Source organism: Scomber scombrus, chromosome 6, assembly GCF_963691925.1.
Source record: "Scomber scombrus chromosome 6, fScoSco1.1, whole genome shotgun sequence".
NCBI lineage: Eukaryota > Metazoa > Chordata > Actinopteri > Scombriformes > Scombridae > Scomber > Scomber scombrus.
In genome coordinates this window covers 23,422,495-23,444,264 of record NC_084975.1, presented here as the reverse complement: position 1 = coordinate 23,444,264, position 21,770 = coordinate 23,422,495, and the positions used below count along the sequence as shown (strand labels likewise).

The window sequence follows — 21,770 nt, the reverse complement described above, 5'->3', positions numbered from 1 at the left end:
AGTGTGATTGATTACACCTCAGTATGTATTTTCCACCTAATACAAACACACACAATACTGCACAATATATAATATTTAAGACCATCACGGACATACAACAATGAAATATATTATATATCTATTATAGAGATCTAAAATGAAGCTTTATTTGAAAAAGAAAAAGTCAGGTTCAAACTTTAAAAAATGAAACCTTTATTCTGTTTTTACTTAAAATTATATATAAAACAATATCAAAGAAGACAGTTTACCACACTAAGCATAACCATTACAAACATTAAAACCTTTACTTGCATTGGGAATTAGATCATCCGTGAGGCTGTACAGTGGTGTTATGAGCCAACAGCTGTCATCAGCACGTTATGCTCACAATGCAGAGTTTTAAGTAAGTATAATGTTTACAATGTAATTTCCACCAAACACAAAGTACAGCTTAAAAAAACAGAACCAAAACAAGCAAAAAACGGACCTATTATATCATGACTAATAATGAACAAGATGTAGTTGATTATTTCCAAATACAAATATATACAGTACAACACAAAAACAACATATTTTGTATATTTAAATGATCAATTATTTTAAGATAAATGCATAAAGTATATATGTAAGACACCTCCCACAAAAGACATCTGTTTTGAGATATAGTTGTATTAAAATGTATCTAATTAAGATTTAGTGGGTAAATGTTTAAAAAAAAAGCTCACAAATTCATCTCAAGAGTGAAAGATTATGAAACATCCTTAGTCATCTTATCCAGTTACAGACACCTCAAATTACAAGTGGTTTTCTTTAAAAAAAAGTTGTGAAGTACACAAAATATTTACAAAGAACATTCTTCAGTCACCCGTGCTTTGTGTTGATTCTGATCCTAAAGTGACATGCATTCATCATCACCGGGTTCTTCTTCATTTTGACGTCTCCTCTCATTATTGGCTCCTTCTTCGTTTTCACAGCATTTGCTCATTGTTTTACAGAAAATGTATACAATGAGGAAACAGAGTAGAACTATGACCACAGCATTTCCAAGTCACTAGAGTGGACAATCAACAGATAATTCAGTGAGACACAGAGCCAAAATGTTCATCAACACTGTTACATAAATAATCACAGACTGATGCTCTCATGTTACAGATCAATTTCTGACATTTTCCAAAACAAACACAATCAAACTTGTTCTTACCTGAGAGACAATATAAAGCCTGTGTGAGTAGGTCAGTAGTTTCTATGAAGAGTAAATTGTTGTGTTGGTTGGTGTACACCACTTTAGAGAGGATTTGTCATCTGTTACAAATCTTCCCGGCCAGTCTGAGAGTGCACAGACAAAGTATTGGCCATTAAGCAACATCAGGGCCATCCATACTATGAAAGGGAGAGGGTTAGGGTTTTCTTCCATCTCTTGACTCCATGAATTAGGCACATCTGCAGAGACGCTGTAACAGCAGGAATAAAAAAAAAAAAATGGAAGCACACACCACGTGTTCCATTCAGGTACACAAGGACAAGCGAACTGCACCTGCAACATCTTCTCCACACCAGCGAGGAGGAAGGCAAAAACCATATTTGACACAACAGGGTTGTCTCCAAACTCTTCCATGAGTCTTCCGATCAGGTTTGCCTCTATTGGCATTGTGAACTCTACACAAAAAGAAAAAATATGTACATTTATGGATGATTCAATATGTTTTTTCTTCAATAGATCTGATTTAAGTTTTCATGTTGTTTTATACATAGGTTCACTTCACATGATATGTGCACTTTTTACTGTCTTCCCTGAGATGTAAAAAAGATAAAATGGACGTAGAAATATGTTAAGGTTTGACTCATTGCTTTCAAGGCACATTTGGTGGAAAAGGAAGTGATTCTGCCTCCACTTTGATGGGGTTTAAGTGGGCACCTGATTTGACTGTACTAGGCTGATAATGTCAGTTTTCACAACATTTGCAGTGAGTGGGAGCAGAAAGTTATAAAGAAACTAAATTAGTTACAACTGTGACCCAGTTTGTAATTGTGCATTAAAGATAAACATAAAAGTAAGATGTACCAACCTTTAGCTTGAAACAGAAAAATATTCCTCTTGAGAATTGATTCCTTCAAGTGGACCTCTTTCGACGCCTCAGTGTTAAATGAAGTTTTTGCCCTCCCGCTTCTTTCTTTTGTATTGTGGTTTTGATCTGCTCTCAATTTGATACTGATATTTTCACTTAAGTTCCAACCTCTCAAGAATTAAAACAAAGAAATCTTTACAATGAACTATAATTTATAAATCCCCCTATAAAGAAAACATGCAGAGGCTCTCAGGGCTGCATAGAAACCAGCTCATGAAACCACTGAAACAGGCAGTGCCTTTTCCTGTGACTACAGCATTCACATAAATCATCTACTGCTAAAAGTAATGTACTGGTTTGTTTTACACTTTGCTGATGCCTGTCACAAACTGGAAGTAGAGCGGGTGGACCCAAAAGCAGAGAATGCAACAGGGCCGAAGAATAGGTCTTTATTTAAACTAAACCACACAAAAACAGGCTAGACCAAAACAAGCAAAAGTAAAACGTGATGAGAATTTAACAGATGCAAACCAACACAGAGGATCGAACAGAAGACTGAACCGAAAACCAAAACCTATATACACAAGGGGTGATGACAAACAGGACACAGGTTAAACACATGAGGACATCAACTAAGGTGGGTGGTGGAAGTAAAAATAACCACACACACACACACACACACACACACACACACACACACACACACACACACACACACACACACACACACACACACACACACACACACACACACACACACACACACACACACACGTACACAAGGAGAAAATTGTTCAAAATAAGACAGGAACTAAAACAACAGAAACTACAGATAGGATGTGACAATGCCATCACAACTTTGGTACATAGTATTGCTCATGTTGTTTAATGTTATTATATATGTATGCATATCATCATTTATATATGATGGAAATATCGTATTTAGTCCAGTTCCTGAGAATACTTGTGTGCAGTGTTTCTGGGATTCACATGGACAGTATCAGTCTTTTTTAGTAGAAGTGGGGGGTACTGGGAGCTGTGGTGTTGTGCAGTCTGATGGCTGATGGTGTGAAAGAGCCCCTAAAGATCTTTAAGGCATTTCTCTGTTGGTAGAAAAATGTTGAGGACGTTTTGACTTGTCCTATCAGGAAAAACACAGGTGTAAATAATAATGACAATGGCTTTATTCCATGAATTATCCCAATAGACCATGTCAGGGGCTTTATTCCATGAATTGTCCCAATAGACCATGTCAGGGGCTTTATTCCATGAATTGTCCCAATAGGCCATATAAGGGAGTTAGCATGTAAATCACTGGAGATGGAACTTAAATTAAATGCAGCCATCATTAATGTCATTAAGTCCATCCGTGCTTTTCCTGTGGAGACAACTCAAAATGTCTGCCCTGGAAAGGGTCTATTATCCTGCAGGACTTTTTTGTAAGGGTGTGGTTCAGGAACAGGGTTATATTGTTGTGGGTGTGAGCCTGCCAGCATGCTATCCTCAATTAGTTCAAAGAGAAATAGGATTAAAAGTCTGCTTAAAGCTCATGTGCTTGAGGCCAGGGCTTAGTCAGCCTGAGAAACTGCTTGACCCATGGCACAATTTAATGCCTAGTACTGGTTTGTTAAGCACTCTGCACGTTCACTGTTCTATATTAACAAGGCACCTCAGATTGGTAGGCAGGTGTTTGTTTAAACCAGATAAACATACGGTTATCAAAAGTTTGGATGCAATTTCTGGTGAAAAATTTAGACCACTGTTTTCCAAAGCAAAGACTCTCTGTTTACTATCATAGACAACAAAAAAGAGACCGGATAACATTTAGAGAAGCTGGAAAATTTGGATGTGTTCTTCTGAAAAATGATTCAAACCAATTAAGTGATTATCTAAATGGTTTGTTGTTTAATTTAATAGTCGGCAGCTAATCAATTCATTGACTGGTCATTGAAGCTCTAATAAAGAAATACTCTCTTTGGAACAATAATGTGAGTCTGACATGATTTTTATACTTATATTTTATACTTATATATATTAATATACTTCATCTCAGAGGTTTAGACGTTGTTGGACGAGGAAGATGTTTCCTGTTTCACTGTGAAGTCCATTCTCAGTGTTTGTGCACTATTATTAGTATTATAAAAAGACATAATGATGCAGTACTATTACTAGTAAGCTATCCAAAGTATATATAGTCGACTCTACATTGATGAACTACAATGTTAAAATACTCTTACATGTATTTACAAACAGTGTACTGTAATAAGACTCTAAAATAAGCCAGTCTGCATAATGAGTAGGAGTAGTAGTTACTTGTGATACTTTAATTCCTTTTTGACAATACTTTTGTTCTTTTACTTAAGTAACACTTTGAATTCAGTACTTTATTTTTGATATAGTATTTTTAGACTACAGTATTTCAACTTTTGCCTAAGTAAAGGATCCAAATACTTCTACCACTGTTATCTTGTAATTGTTGTGGATGTTTGGGTTTATTATACAAATTGGAAACTATTGAATAATTAATGAAAGAAGGGTAGGTGCTATAAGCCTAGATCTTTTCAGTCAAACTGCTTTATTTATTTATTTATACTTTTGTTTTGTATTGTTTTTATTGATTCTTTTGTTTCCCTTTTGGCTTGTTAGTAGATGTGGTGGAGATGAGGGACACTGAGCGGGAAAATGAGTATTCGCTTTGTTAGTCTTCATGTACATGAGTTCATGTGACCGAAAAAAAAAAAAAAAATCTTAAAGGATATATTCACAATTTTATATTCAAAGTCTGTCTCAACACTCAGTTCCCCATATGAACAATGAAATAGGTTTTTCTTGCTGTAATCTTTCCTCTTGTTCATACAGACATTTATAAGATCCCTTCATAATAAGCTTGCATGTAATGATGGACCCCAAAATCCACAGTCATCCTCCTGTGCAAAAAAAAGAAGTATTTTAAAGTTTACCTGATGCTAATATGAAGCTTCAGCTGCACACATTAGTAAAATCAAGCAGATATATTTCAGCCTTACAGTCCCTGTTTTTTGTTACTATACCTCAACAGAGAAAAGAGGGAATATGAAGCTAATAAGACTGTAAATGTGGCAGATATCCTCTTGATATGACTGACTCAGACTGCTGAAGCCTCATATAAACTTCAGATCACACATTGTGGATGTTGTCCCCCATCACTTACATATTTGAAGGGGATCTTTAATGTCCAGTATGAACAGGAGCAATTATTACAGTGGGGAAAACCTCTTACAGTGTTTATATGGACACCTGGCTGTTGTTTTAAGACACATTTGAAAAATAGTGAAGCTATCCTTTAACTAGAGTTAATCTAGCTGCAATAAAAAGTGGACATTTTAATTTTCGTCTTCTTCTTCTTCTTCTTCTTCTTCTTCTTCTTCTTGGAGAGAGTGACTAAAACATACCGTCCATCTTGCTCATTCACATAATTGATTTCTGCTCCAGTTATTATAGGACGTCTTGTGATGCTCAAGATCTCGCGAGAGTAGACTGCTGGTTAAAAAAAAGAGGTGGTTCCCTCGATGCACCGGGCTGACAGCAGAGAGCTGCACAGGTAGCCAGCCAGCAGCAACACAGTGTTACCCGCTAGTCTACCTAGAGACACCTCCCTCCCTCCCTGCGTGACACGACCGGAGTGTCTGCAGGTGCGAGCCTCGGAGACACCGCACTATCAGGTCACCGCATAGCACTCGGTTACCGGCACCGGCCGTCTCCTAAGATGATACCTGGCAAACGAAGAGCTGCAGTCATGTCCTACTCGGTGGTGATATTAGGAGCGCTTATGCTGCAGTCCGTGTCTTCCCAAAACGGTAAGAAATAAAGTCTCCTTATAGAAAAAATACATGACGGCATCCCGCAATTGGGTGAAAATGCGGGTTTTTAAGGAGGGATGTCGCCTTTATTTCGGACACCGGGGCATTTCAATGGACCGCAACAAGACGTCTCTCTCTTTAGGAATATCTCTCCACAGGCCAAGTCATTAGATTTGTCCCTTATAGCATATATCTATTGAAAGAAGTGGTGTTTATGCAACCCGAGCGTTTGAAATGAAGGGTCAATAAATCATTAATAGGCTACAATATGTGCTCGTTAGGCTGAAGTGGGCCACACGGAGGCCCCATGCGGTGTCCCTAAAATGTCCTTTGAAGTGTGGAGCTGAATACAGAGTCGCAACATGAGCCGTTCAATCAACAAGGACAAGTTCTGCTCATCATATATCTGAGGAATAGGAAAAAGGTGGAGGAGGGAGATGGTTTCACACTGAAGTTCAACAAAATCTGCATCCACACACATGAATACACACACACACACACACACACACACACACACACACACACACACACACACACACACACACACACACACACACACACACACACACTAAATAATCAACATGCTGTCACGCTTGGGTTCCGCTCAGATATGTAAAGATGTGGCTCGGGAATCCAGCATTTAGTATCCAGCAGTGTATCACTCACTCATCTCCTGCAGGGGTGAGATATCCCAGGTCCCTGCAACGGAGTATAACATGTATGTAATTAGATGTTTCTTCTTCCCCCCCTTTTTTCTTTCTTTTTTTTTTTTTTTTTTTTGAAGTGCAGGTCTGTAAATAGCATCAGTCCATTTTGCTGCATGCTTCTATTTTTAGAGCAGAGATGCTGCACTGGGAACCATGGCTTTAATGTCTTCTTGCAACAGTGAATCTGTTAACTCTTCGCTGAGACGCACTGCACTGCAGAATGGCATTGATTCCTCGGCCGAGGCTCCACTCTTCTAAATGACCCTCATGCTCATAAATCTCATCCCCAGCAAACAGATTAGAGCGGCGTAACCCTGTCTCAGCTGAGGTGTAACCGTGCAAGTGTAGCTTTCATCCCTTTTTGTATTCGTGCGAGAATGAGGCGAGAATTTATTCAGCTTGGGCCTTTTTTTCCTCTGAGTTGACCATGTGTAGGAATGCATCACACATCTCCTATACTGCACACCCACTCATAACGTATCCTCTTCAATCAGTGGAAAGCGGATAAAGCTCTGCTAAATGTAATGGATTTTTAGCTGACAGGTAGCTATAAGGTGGGATCATTAATTTTCTTTTTTTACTGGCTGTCCAAAATCCAGAAATGTTGGAGACTACTGTCATAGGATGAACAGTAAATACACCAAACTGTTATTTCTTTAGTGTGTATCTTGTTTTCTTCATGCTTTGTACAGTCCCAGGCAGCTGAGTCTGTATTAACACACACAGCAGCCAACCACATTGCAGAGGCCATTTGTGTCTGCTAATGGCTGCTCACATGTGAAGCAATTCCCGTTAAGGTTCCCTAAGGATGTGTGTTTTATCCAAAGTAGAAGGAAGCTGTTTAACAGTGTCGTTAAAACTCTTCTTTGTCATTTCTCACATAGAAGCCACAAAAAAGGCAATGAAGGAAAATTCAATGAATGGATTGATTCATGCAAACAGACTATTAGGTTGTGCTCTGGTAATGAATAGAGTGTAATGAATAGAGTTGATACTTGATTTGGGACGCAGGACTGTCGGGTTCCTCTTTAAGTATTAAGACGTGCTGAGATAAAATCAAGGGTTCAAGTCAGAGTGCAGATATCTGAGCACTGACGTATTTTTCACCTCTCAGTCTTACACCATATGTGAGTTTGGGTTTGAGGTTAGTTCATGTTTCAATTTCAAGAGAAATCTGATGTTGTCATTCATACATAGAGAATGACATTGTCATGTATCGTAATTATAAGGACAAACTGATGGTGGATTTTGGGTCCGGTGCTGACACAAAAAATTGAATATTGATATGAAATATACAGATTTCATATCAATTTTTTTTTGCAGTGATCCTTCAAATGTGGTATCAAATACAAGATGCACATATCTGATAACATATACGCTGATACTGATATAGCTGTCATGGGCTAATATCAGCTGATAGCTGACCAATATAGTGGTCAGGCTTTAAAATTCAGTACCAGAATATTTGACCGTTATTAGAAAATAAATTGTCAGTAAATTAAAAATTGTTAAAGTTGTGCTACTCATGTACAAAGCAACATTTTGCAAGTTTGCAAATATAAGGTTTTATCTGAATAAGAAAATGTTATTTATTGATCTGATGAATATTTTCTCAACTATTATAGATTACTTTATCTGTAAAATGTTAGAAAATAGTAAAACCAAAATAGCCCACACAATTCTCTAAAGCCCAAAGTAATACCTTTAAGTTGTTTGAGCAACAGTCCAAAATCCAACATTACTTAGTTTATTATCACGTAACATAAAGAAAAGCATGAAGTCCTCACAACTGAAAAGCTGAAACTAGTGAGTGTTCAGCATGTGTGCTTCAAAAACAACATACATATTTAACTGACTCTCATGATAGTTGCATTCATTTTGTGATCATTGACTAATTGATTAATCGACTGATCTTTTCGGCTCTAATTTGCATTTCTCTCATACTGTATGTGAAACATCAAAGGCAATCATTACCGGGGAGTGTTGTTGTACCGACTTTCTTTATAGCTCAGCTGTTTCTGGTGCTCTCTGATACCCTGAATGCAAAATATTAAAACCCCAGAATGACTAGACACAGTTTGTAAGAGATGAGCCTTTTTATTAAATATATGAAGACATTTTTAAATACACATTAAGAGTAGACTGCATCAAAGTAGGGCTGCAGCTAATGATTATTTTCATTATCAATTAGTCTTGATTATTTTCGCAAGTAATTGATTAGTTTGGTCTACAAAATGTGAGAAAATGTTGATCATTGTTTCCTAAAGCCTACGTTGACATCCCTTAAAATGTCTTTTTTTGTCCTGAATAACAGAGATATTCAGTGTATTATCATAGAGAGCTAAATAAGCCAGAAAATATACACATTTAAGAAGCTGGAATCAGAATTTGAGCATTTTTTTTCTTAAAGAATGAATGAAAATGATGAACCGATTATTAAAATAGCTGCCAATTCATTTAATAGGTTGCAACTCATCGATTAATTGTGGGCAGTTTTACATCGAAGTATACAATAATCTTAGTATCCTGACTTAAAATTTAATTTGTAGTCCTTCAAAAAAAATGTTTTTTACTGTGAACCTTCTTGATATTAAAACCATGTCAGTATCTAATTATATTGACCAGCATGTTAATAAATGCAAAATAGGCTTTCTGTTGCCTTTCTCTCGGTTATCCAGCTGTCCCCGTCCAAGATTCACTTCTGCTCTGATAGAATATTCATTCTGCATCAAATTAGCTACTTGACATGTACTGCAACAGTTTTGGTACACAAACTGGGACGGTAGCCAGAATAATATAATCTTACACTGGATATGGATTCCTCGGTAGATATGTGGAAGATTCTGGTCCATCTGTCGTCTGTTGTTATATTTGCGGTTTGACAAGCGAACCAGATATTAGCTTCAATTTAAACGTCGAGTCCTCAAGTTATTCTTGAATAATAAAAGAAGTGGAGTGACAGTGTCATTAACATTTTTGGTATTTTCTTGTGTAAACGCCCTAATAACCTCCTTTTTTAGTCTGCAGTCACTACATGCCAACAGGACGGAGATGGAAGGTAGATTTTGATTGGTTCTCACAGACACATCAAAGTGTGTGATAGAGAAGAACAGTAATATACAACCTTATGATATCAAGCTGCAGTAGAGCTTTCTATCTGACTAATTACAGAGCGTGTGACTATAAAAATAAAACAATGTTGTTAAGTCACATTTTAAGAGCTGAGACAATTAGTCAGTTAGTAGCTTAGCAGAAAATTAATTGCCAGCTATTTTCTTTTTTTAATTTATTAATTGTCAGTCATTTATCAAGCTCAAAATCTAACCTTTCTTCCTCTGTTTAGCCCTTTAAAATGCTGCTTCTCTTTGTTTTATATCCTTGGTAACTGATTATTTTTGGACTGTTGGTCAGACATATCAGGATATTAAAATATGTCACCATAGGCTCTGGGAATAGTTGCAGCCTTATACATCCAAAGATAAAGAATATGTGGGATAGCTTTAGGTAAATCAGAATGATCTCAAGTGATCATAAAACATAACCAAAAAAAATAGATTGCAACCTTACAACTGTAAGGCCGTATGAAACATGCCTAACCGCAAGCCAAAACTAAACTCATACCAGCGTGACATGAGCAACATCATCCAGACAGTGTTACTGCCTCAGCACTTTTAACATATCTAGACACATGTGAAGTGGCAGGATGAGGCTGAGGTGCCGGTTGTAGTTTTCAGCCGTGTTATTTACTGGTACTATGAAGTGATCTATATGTTCCGACAGTGTGATGATTCAGTAGCGGGCCGTACAGCAGGGTTATTATGTCAGTTTGAGAAAAGGAAGAAAAAAGAACATGCAATTGTCTGTCTTGCGATGATCTGCCTGGTCTGGTCGGCCGTCTCTTCCTCTTCCTATTTTGTTGCCGTAGAGTGCTTCTATGGAAACGGAGGGGGTCTAACACCATGCGCCCACACGCTCCCCAGAGACCTGAGAGCTGCAGCTTCTATAAATCTCCTCTCAATCTCGTGTGCTGTGCCTATAGACCATGATTATGAATATACCCCTCTCCTCCTCCTCCTCCTCCTCCTCCTCCTCCTCATTTCTGTGCAGCCATGATCAGTTGTTTCACTTCTGAGAGGGGGACATTTCAATCCAGTGAAATTAACAACACACTTAGCCCGCTCCGTTATTGAATAATCATATATAAACAAGCTTTCCTGAGCTAATGATGTTTTCATTATACAGATAAGATGCAGGGAAATGACAAGGTCACTTGGAGGACTTTCTGGATGTGAGAGCTGTGCGAGTCTGGCTCAAATTTATATGATGTCATTAATAGAACAAAACCAAGTGAGAGCAGCCTTGCAGGGACGTCCCAGCAGAATTGAATTAAAGCTGCCCAGGAATAGCAGTAATAATGGCTCAGGCAGATATGAGGTCATCTTTATTCTCTACCAAAAATGTTGATGTTACCGTTTGCTGTTTTGTGTTTGACATCTTACATTTTTTTCTACTCTTGTTTTTACTTTAATCAACCTTTTGTTTCACTTTAATTTCTCTGTTTTTGTCTGTTTGATTATTTCAGATTTTGTTCTTTTTGTCTTTCCCTTTTTAATTTTCCCTTTGATTTTTCTTGCCTTTGCATGCTCCACCTGCTTTCCTTTTTTTTGGACACGATGCCCCCTCTAAACCTCCACCACCACCAGCGGGCTTTGTGAAATCCCCTCTTTCCGAGACTAAGCTCACAGGCGACACCTTTGAGCTGTACTGTGATGTAGTGGGTAACCCCACCCCAGAAATCCAGTGGTGGTACTCTGAGATCAACCGAGCCGATTCCTTCAGGCAGCTGTGGGACGGCGCCCGCAAGCGGCGGGTGTCCATCAGCACGGCTTATGGTACCAACGCAGTGAGTGTGTTGGGTGTCTCCCATCTCACGCTGGACGATATCGGGACCTACGAGTGCAGAGCCAGCAATGACCCGCGACGTAATGACCTGCACCAAAATCCTGCCACCACCTGGATCCGTGCTCAGGCCTCTATAACGGTGCTGCAGAGTGAGTGGTCAGTGTAGAGAGAAACACCTCCTCCCCCCGATAGCAACCACATTTTACAGCTCCTGTGTGATTCAGCCTCCCTCAAACCTCTCCAGAGGACCACTAGCTTCCTCCGTAGGTGCCATCCTCCCTTACAGAGCTGAAAAAAGAAGAGCTACTCCACCAACTTGTGTTTCTGTTCTTTTTCAGGCAGAGTTGAGTAGTATTTTGAATCATCCTCATTCAGTACATCCTTCAACCTACGCCCCTGTAGAGCCCAATGTCCTTCAGCTCCTCTTTACTTTATTTTTCCTCCCTTTTAGCTTTCATCTTCCCATTTCCTCTTTCCTGGAATTGAATAGCATTATATCCCATTTCAATTTGTTTTGTTTTGCTGTGGATTTATTTCTGTGTTTTAAAATGACTGACTACACGTACACAACATTATCCAATATTTGGTGTGAGCGTGATATTTTTACAGCGATGGTACAACTTATTTCTGAATCATAAATTAGGTTTGTCTCTTACTCATCTGCAGTAAACAGTTGGTTTGTTATGTTTTTCTCTAATGATCAGTTCTTATGATGCAGAAGGTGAGTGTTTTCCTACAAACTGTTCTGTACATGCACAGAGCTTTAATGGAAGCAAAACCCTCAATCCTTTTTGGTAGTGTCCAAACATTTTACTGTATAAGCTGCTGTCAGATGTCTGGTCAGATCTGTAATCTTGTTTACTTATTCTTTGATCAGATAGTTTTAACCTCAGACTATTTTTTTTATTCAAAGCGAAATCCTTGTGCAGCTGCTTGCCAACCATGAAAGGTTTGGCCTCTTTTTAGAAGTAAAATAATAATAGAAAAACAACTGAAGTTATGAGACTCAGGAATCGTATGGGATTAGTACAAAAACATTTCAAAGGATATCCAGCCATATGTGTGTGTTGAACAAAAATATATGTTTAAGGATGTGAATACTCAGATTGAGCTGTTTACCAGTGTCCACGTGTACAAACAACATGTAGATTGTCAGGATTAGGCGGAATTGTGGCCACTTGTGGCAGGCTGTATCTGCGACCTGAGGATAAATCCATAAAGTAGATTATATGTAGCCTTCCTTCAGTTTATTTCAGCATAAGTGAATTTTTTGTGCATCAGCATTAATGCGTTTCATGAAAAGGTGTTGAGAGAAAAAAAAGAAAAGGTAGACTTGCCTTTGTTGCAGGTTTCACAGTTGCCAAATTTATCCAAAGTTTATTGATAATCAACAATGAATTAATTAAACAGCATTTCATTTTAGCAAAGTGATTGGATGACTCTTACTGAAATGCACCTTGGGAGTTGAAGTCAAATTTCTGTACTTCCATTTTTATATAAACAGCCTTGTGCTTTTTAATCAAATAACTACATATTTTTCTAATGGCAGTTTGTCATCTTTTGTACTGATAATTCAACCAGTATTAGTTAGAGTTTTATGTTCATTCAAGCTCCAAAGTCAGTGCAGAAAATTAATAGGAACTTCACATCAGGAACACTGTATGCCCAAAATAACTGGTCCCATTTGGCTCCATTGGTGCTCTATAGTGTATACAGTGGTCTGGGACTTTTTATGTTGTTCACATTTTTCAACATGCTCTCATCTTCATGAGTCCAACCGAGGATCTTTTCGATCGTAGCTAATCTGTGTCTTTCTTACAGAGCCATCAATCGCAGCCTCCGAACACACCACACTTCCTTCGGAAGGCCACAGTCCTCCTTTCACACTGCAGTGCAACCTGACCAGCGCCCAGACTGCCCACGAGGAGAGCTACTGGATGAAGAATGGGGAGGAGATCCTGGACACACGCAGCCCAAATAAGAACACTGAGTACAAGTACGAGTCACGGCAAAACCTTATGCAACATTTGTGTGTGTGTGTGTGTGTCTGTGTGTGTGTTTGTGCTAAACACAGGGTTTAGCGGCCTGGCGTGGGTTCATATGAGGTGTGTTTCTGCCCTGCAGGCTGGTCAAACCAAGAGGAGACGACGCCGGACTGTACATGTGTGTCTACACCTTTGACAAGTCTCCTCCAGCCAACGCCACCATTGAAGTTAAATGTAGGTGTTGATTTGTGAGCCGCTGGCGTCTTTGTGAGATTCAAAGCCACATTAGAGATGTCACCAGTAAAAATGGCTGGAGTGGCCTTGAGCAGTAGCCGCCCTGTCATGTGAGGACCTGTGATTTCAAACGGCACTGCTGGCTGCTCAGGGGCAGCCGGCGCCCTTGACACCTCCATCTAACCAATGCCCAGCTCAGTGGCAGCAGATGGTGTCTTGTTTGTCTGATGGCATGGGATTATGTCTCAACGGTAAAACCTGGTCGCAGCCTTTCTGCTGTCACACACGCATCGCTATGGAGGCAAATTGGATTTGGGAGTGTTTGCTTTTATCTTATGGGGCATTTCTGTTCATCCTGATTCATACAATCAAGCACATTTGAAATGTCATACAGAATATACAGACTAACACAGACAGTTAGTATAGCAATAGTAAAATTATAGTTTCATTCACACAGAAATCTGATCACAGCTAAAGACTTGGAATTAACTTTATGTAGCAGATTAGATAGAAAAACACAGCATTGTATGTATATTTTAATGTTTTATTGTAAGTTTTCAATCTGTTTGCTACATTATTTACTCATGCAGCTGTTTTAACATTACATTTTATCTTCCTATTACTGATAATCATGATTATAATTATTATCATTTTAAACCCCTAACAACAGATCTTTGATATTTTCCTTCTTTTAGCTGCTCCTGAGATCACAGGCCACAAGCGTAGTGAGAATAAGAATGAAGGCCAGACAGCTTTACTCTACTGCAAGTCTGTGGGCTATCCTTACCCAATCTGGACCTGGCGCAAGATTGACAACATTGGCATACATAGGGTATGTTACATGAATATATATGATACTGTTACTTTTCTGTAAATGTGGAAGGTTTGTAAAAATACTTCGATAATCCTTATTGCGGTAGCATAGGAATGTAGAGATGACCATTGGTGCTTTCACAAAATATTTACACAATGAGATTTTTGATAAATAATCATCAGTAATTTGGATATAATGCGTAAGTAGGTAAAGGCAAATAATACAAACTAAAAACTATGACCTAAAACAGTCTTGTAAATTCAAAAGATTATGTCACATTACTGTAATGAGCCTTTAAACACTTACATCACAATATTATGATATCCAAATTCTAAGACGATATCTAGTCTCATATCAAGATATCGATATATTGCCTAGCTCTACATTTACACATAATGTTGGTTTTTCAAGTAATCTGGTTTGTGAAAATAAACATAAATTAGAAAATTATAAATTATACTCCAATGAAAATAAATAATATGAAAAAGGTTTGACATTGTGGCAAGTAGACATCATTCACAAAACTATTTTTATACACTTTTGAGGAGTGTTATTTGGTCAGAGAGTTCATCCTTCTCCTGTAATGTTTCATCATGTGTTCACTGGTAGGCTGCTTTGAAGTATTGTGATGCAACAACAGGTTTTCCAACAGTGTCACTGACAGTATATCTTCTTATCTGCTTGCTTCAAGGATTCTTTGCAATATCATACACAGAGTTACCTAAATATAACTGCACCATTACATTAAATGGAAAATGATTCTTGTACTGCACATCTTTTTATAATGTTTCTCTCTAATGTAGCATGTTAGTTTACATAGTTATTTCTCTGTGACACACACTCAACATTATTTTGTGATTTCTTTCCCCCTCTTCTCCCTTAATAGGAAATCGACAACTCATCGGGACGCTTCTTCATCAACAGCAAAGACAACTACACTGAGCTCCACATTATTGAGCTAGACATTAGTTTAGATCCAGGCGAGTACCAGTGCAATGCCACCAACATGATCGGCAGCCGTGACGAGAAGTCTGTGCTGAGGGTCCGCAGTCATCTCGCCCCCTTATGGCCTCTTCTTGGGGTTTTGGCCGAGATCATCATCCTGGTCGTCATCATTGTTGTTTATGAGAAGCGTAAGAAGCCAGACGATCTACAAGACGGTGAGTCAGTAGTAGTGGTGCTTAAAGCTCTTCTGATATTTCAAGTCTGTTTTGTTATTCCACTTTTTAAAATAAAGCTGTGGTTAAACTTATATTATTGTTTAGTGTTGACATGGATTTCACTGGATAATTGTATGCAAATTGTTTTTGTATCCAAAGGCCGGTGAGCGCGGTTTCGGTCAATTAGGCGACTGTGAAAGGTGGCGCACTTTGTTTCAAGTGTCTGCTAAAGTCATTCCTTTGCCACTGACACCAACACAGTCACCTGACACTGTGCTCTGCCTGCATTCAATAATTCAGTCTGGCGTGGTTGACCCAACAGGCAGACACTGTTGCAGGAGGTCGCACCTTGTCAGGACAATTTCATGCATTTAATATTCATGAGAAATATGATACTGCAGTCTTGCAGAGGTGGACAGTTTCAATTATTAATGGGTTTCCAGGGACCTTGTCCTGTCCCCAAGCTGTTGCAAGCTTAACATAAAGACACATTATTTAAGAATATAACCTGCGTATGCCATCCTGGGATTTTCTAATACTACTGAGTACTTTATTTTCAAAAGTCGAGCTATATCATAAATTATGCATTAATGGTATTTTGGTGACCTTTTCCTCTCAAACAGAATTTTGATGTTGTCACATGCTGATTATATGTAACATGCAGCGAATAAATGACAGCTCAGAGCTGTTAGTGTCTCTCACTGACAGTCTGTGTATAAGAATATATTATCATCATAGTTGATTAATGTCAGAAATGGGAGTGTTTAAGTCTCCTTGACAATCTTCACTGTCTTTTAGTATAAATACAACATATACAAGAGAATATAGATTGCATGAGTCACACATCAGAATTCTTGCATGAAATGTTAAAAGATTCATATGTTACTTGCATTTCTGTAAATTAGGTCAGCTTCGGCTGTCGAATATTTTAACAGATTATTGTAATATCTCCAATCCTCCCCTTTCCCCAAATTGCATAACCTAAACCATGTTTGTGGTAAGTGTGAGACTTTGCATGCCTCATGAATTTCAATAAGCATCCATCCTTGTCGTCTTCAAGTTCGCAGCACAGTGCACAGTTCTGTTGAGTTGTTCTGTATTGAACATTAGTGCGAGTTCAGTTTTTAACCGTTAAATTTCATCAACAGTTACTCCTTATTGTTTCATCTAACTCATGATTACTGCAGCAGTCAAACCGCATGCAAGTCACAAAGGAATTGAAAGTATTTCGTGTTCATCTGCCATTTATACTGTCACTGTTTCACACCGCTTCAATTAATTACTACCTACAGTAGAGGGCTGATATTGATTAAGCTGCTTTCGACTAATCTCTTTGAGGGAACAAATGTTCTTTGTGAGCACTGCTTGTCTCTGCATGACAACAGTCTTTTTCAAAATTTAAATGTTGCCTGTGCAGTTGTTCTCACTTCCTCATATGTTTTTCATGTGGTATTGTGTGCTGAATTTTACTGCATTCTGTGTGTGAGAGTGACCTCAATCTGGTTTTCCTGTGGTATGATAGCCTGTTTTTTTTTTACTATGTTGTCATTTCATCTAGACTGCATTTTCATTCCATGACACAGTCCGCACATACAGCTGAAACATTGAAAAAAACATACAAAACACACCATGTGTCAGTCACTGCTACTGTAACATGTTGCTGTTTTTACTGCTCTCTGTTGAAAAAAGCAACAAAAAAACAACAAAAACTTGTCATTTCATCAACGTGTGCAACGTCCTTGCGATTCTTTTACTTTCTGGTGCTCATTTCTCCATATTTTCCCTTGTTGCCTCAGACGATGACCAAGCAGGACCAGTGTAAGTATATATAACATCTCACCTTCAGCACCGTAGCTCTGTTTAGCTTGATAATGTGTGTTCTGTGGTAGTTTGTCATCATGTATCTTCTCTTGACTGTTTTAGAGCTCAATGTACAGTATACCACAAATCTGGGTCATAAATAGCTTGGGGCATCATGTGGCTGTGCTTTGCAGCACTCAAATAAATCACAAGAAGTTAGGACAGTTTGCTGTGTTTTTCAATTTACCTGTTTCCATCTGAAGTGTCCTGTGTAGAGACCCCCCCCCCCTCTATTTGCTTTCATGTAATCAGCTGTTAGTGTTCATTAGATCCGCAACTTAAAGTCATTTTCACCACTGATTAAATGGGCATTCCAGTGATTTAGTATTACATTTCTATAAAGTATTACCTAGTATTGGTCCATCACCCAAAGTACCATATCCTATATTTCCCATAGTGTAACTCAATAACATCTTTCATTAAACCCTTCCTGCTTGGTGAACAACCACATCTTTCAAACTGTACACACAGAGGTTGTAACAAAAGCTTTCTGTCCAAAATTTGAAGCTGAGTCTCAGACTTTAGAAAACTCACTTCAAAGCCACAAAAGACACCACATAAAGATCAGTGGAGTGTCCCTTTTACCTATCTACAGGTATTTCCCTAATTTGAGTATATGTAATAGTATTTAGTCTATAAATTGTCAAAAAGTTGTCCAAGCCCCCCCAAAAAAGCTGGTTGGTGCATTATTCTAATCAGCGACTTAAAGTATCCACTTTATAATGTCATTAAGCAGAGAAAAGACAAACTTTTGGTGTTTTTAATTGATAAAGAACAATAATGATTGAACAGTTATTAGCATCAGACTAAAACACTTTCTGTCAATCAAATAATCAATGACTTGACTTGTAGTTTTAGCACTATAGTGTACTGTTATGAGGTGAGAATTGATTGTGTTGTTTACTCCCTGCTAAAGGAAAACTAACTCAACCAACAACCACAAAGACAAGAACCTCCGTCAGAGGAATACAAACTGAGCGGCCCGTCTGCTGAGTAAGTATTAAATTATTAAAAGGAAGAAATTGTCAGCCTGATGATAAATATGTTTTACAGGCCTATGGGCACAAATCCACTATATGAACTTAACACTTGAAGCTCTTGTCGACCAAAATGAGACTACAGTCAGACTTGACTAATGGGTTGAATTTTTGTTTTTATTTGCAGGTTACGTTACACATGTATTGACCATATGAAGGTAAACAAGAATGGAATCCATACCAGTTGTTAGTAGGATTTATCTGCCATTAAAAGGTTGTGGAGGAGTTAAATGAGGCATGCCTTATGATTTCATTGTGGGAGGGAGTGAGGTCAAGAAAGACTCATTATGGAATTGTTAACATTATAATCATTGTTGCTGCATGCAGTTGGTGACGTTTATGATTTTTTTTTTTCCTCCTCTAATCCAATAATTTAACATTTTTACTACTTCTACAGTAATGCATGCAAGATGTTGACCTTCTGTTTGGTACAGAAATGGCTTTCTTTGTTTATTTTCTCTGAGAATGGCTTCATGTAGATAAATCTATACTGTGTGTTCTAGAGGAAAAACAAAACTCAAGCAATGTAAAAGAAAATGCCACCATAATCTGGTATGACAGTTGTGTACAGTTTTATCATTCCGCTGCATACCATTTTCTAGATTTTATCATTTTATCAGACAATATTACATTATAAGGGCTTTGCAATGTCCCTCTAAATTTGGTTAAGATTTATTGTATGTATGTATTGTATGTATTAAATCACTATAACAATATGTATCAGATCACCATCCATATAAAGATAATTCATATTATATGATGCACTTAAATGTTGAGAATAATGAAAAACTGTATAAACCTACTTTAGGAAATCTGTACTAATCATTCTAACATTGTTTTATAATTATGTGTATTGTACAGCATGGCTATTATCCTATGCAATTATTATTCATATCAATATATTGAAAATCATTGCAGCTTTTGATTTCTCTGTGACAAAGCTTTAAACTAGTAGGATCACGGTAGAGCGTTGATGGCATAATTACACAGCTGCATGAGTTCTCTACAGCTGACGTGGGAGGCGGCGAAAGAAGGCCCACGTCAGGACTGACACATGTGAAGCAATTCCAAGATCCCGAGTCATTTTTAAGAATAAATATCTCAGAAAAGAAAGTGTCTGTTGTGTTGGTTTCTTTGCAAACACTTTAAAATGCTGCACGCATGCTGTCCTGTGGAAATGCAGAGAAGTAGACGCTCAGAGAGCAGCACCATCTAGTGAGATTTTGACGTTAGAGCAAGGTTTTTCAAAGTCTGTGACTGAGGGCTTCCCCTCAGACAAAAAGGTAGGAAGGAAAGAGGAAAATGTGCCTTCTTGGCTAACTCATTCACTGTTATGTTGTCTGTGTCAAATCAACTACTAAATTATTAAGAATAAAATACACTAAAGCCAGACCAGAGCCTCAGTTGAAGAGCAGCACTAGCTTCAAGCATAGAAAGGTTTTTTTTCTCTGCCCACAAAGTCTGCTCTTTTTTCACCTTTATGATTTCAACCTCCATATTAGATGTGAGGATAAAACTGACAGTGAAAGCATACTGGATGAAATTCCAGGAAAAAAGCTTTATTTTCTGGTTAGGATTATGAATAAGTCCGGGTGAAAAGTCAAAATGTCTGTTGAAAGAGTGGTAAACATACAAATAATCAGCACATTTACTCGCTATTGTGTGTGACATCTGCAGATGGAGACCAGTGTTGTGCCAACAACTGATCAGTTTCCATTTGCAAGGTAGATTATTTTTAAAATCTCTGTACTAAGCAGTGACAGCACTATTACTTACTGACTGTGAATTTTTTATAGTGGTTTTAGTAATTTTATGATTTTACAGCAGCACAGTCTACACATTAAGTGGAAGTTTTCAGCTAAAAAAAGTTACAGCAGTGCAGCAGAGGAGGGCGCTGTTTTATTACGCCTGCTGGCTGGTAACGCCTGTGTCCAGATCTCACTCATGGGTTTACATTTTTACAACTTAACAGTTATAATTACCAGCTAGAGAATAATGTAATATTGTAAAGTGTATTTGTGCCTTTCAAACAGGTCTGTTAATTGTGTGGACTTGATTCCCCTGAATATAAGGTCATGTCCTAGATTAATATGTCAGCAGGCTTCAAATGGTAATGAAAACTGTCCCTTTCTGGAGCAAAGAGACATCTGTGACTTTGTGAACCCTGAAAAAAAGGCTGGAAAGAAAGAACACAACTTTTGACAAAACTGATTTGTAGTTCTGTCTGTGTGGATTAATCTCTTACATTGGAAGTGAATTTTAAATTGGTCTGATGGACTAGTTTTAAAACAGTTGTATTTAATAAGGAATACCGGTGGTTGATTTATAGAGATTTATTGTTTAACTTTTATAGAATTCACACATACAGCAATATGCTTTGGACTTGTTTCATGATTCACTTCTTCAGCTTCAGCGGTCTGTTTAAATTTACAGGATTGTCGAAGATTTTCTCCCTAAAAAAACCCCCCAAAAACATGTACGTCTCTGAAGATATTTGTACAACATGTTCACAATTCATTTAATATGAAATAGTACTTTTTTTACCATGTGAGGGAGTTACAATCATTTTGAGTACATATTTGGTTCATGACAGCTGTGAAACGATGGCTCCTCTCCCTTTTCACTAAGCCCTGGCTCCCAACATTCCTCATGTTTTGGTGTTAATAACTAATTTCAGTCTAATGTTTCTATTAATTTCAGTCATGTTGCACCAATGTAATACGTGTCTCAGTTGTTACATTTTGTCTTCCTGAGTTTTGGTTGTGATGTTGAAGCAGATTGTCTGCTTAATCAGCGGCAGTGACAACACGTGTGCATCATCAGCAGTGAGTCACTGCTCTGCCAAGTTGAGGTAGGAAGGATGAAACTGTTCTGTAGTAAATTACATTCTGTATAATTTGGTGCACTCATAGCTGTGTGTAACAGGAGGTAATTGTGATCATTAGCAGTAGCAGTAATTCTACGTCAATGTTGGTCATGTTTTGAAAGTGGGGTATCAGCCTAGTTCACCCTGTAGTAACCTGAAATGGTACATTCTAGTTAGGTGAGGCTGAGAAGGTCTTTTGAAGGGAGTAGGGAAGAAGAGAAGAGAAGGTGGCTTAAGTTATTTTTGTTGAATTTCCCAGGGTCAATTTTTGTCTTTGCTTCGTCAATATTTCGGTTAATAAATATCACTTTTTGGACTAAC

The 21,770-nt window shown here is 37.9% G+C and overlaps 1 protein-coding gene across 1 annotated transcript; it reads left to right on the top strand.

Moving 5' to 3' along the window:
• Positions 1–5,714: 5,714 nt before the first annotated feature.
• nptna (neuroplastin a) lies at positions 5,715–18,523 on the top strand. Its single transcript, XM_062420302.1, has 7 exons — positions 5,715–5,881; positions 13,315–13,489; positions 13,618–13,712; positions 14,408–14,544; positions 15,413–15,686; positions 17,483–17,504; positions 18,463–18,523. The coding sequence occupies exons 1-7, from the start codon at positions 5,791–5,793 to the stop codon at positions 18,521–18,523; spliced, it is 855 nt and encodes a 284-aa protein (XP_062276286.1). The 5' UTR covers positions 5,715–5,790.
• The last annotated feature ends 3,247 nt before the right edge of the window (positions 18,524–21,770 follow it).

Coding starts and splice junctions, on each gene's coding strand:
- nptna (XM_062420302.1), top strand. CDS start 5,791: ATGATACCTGGCAAACGAAGAGCTGCAGTCATGTCCTACTCGGTGGTG. Junction 13,490..13,617: donor AATAAGAACACTGAGTACAA/GTACGAGTCACG, acceptor TCTGCCCTGCAG/GCTGGTCAAACCAAGAGGAG. Junction 17,505..18,462: donor GATGACCAAGCAGGACCAGT/GTAAGTATATAT, acceptor TCCCTGCTAAAG/GAAAACTAACTCAACCAACA.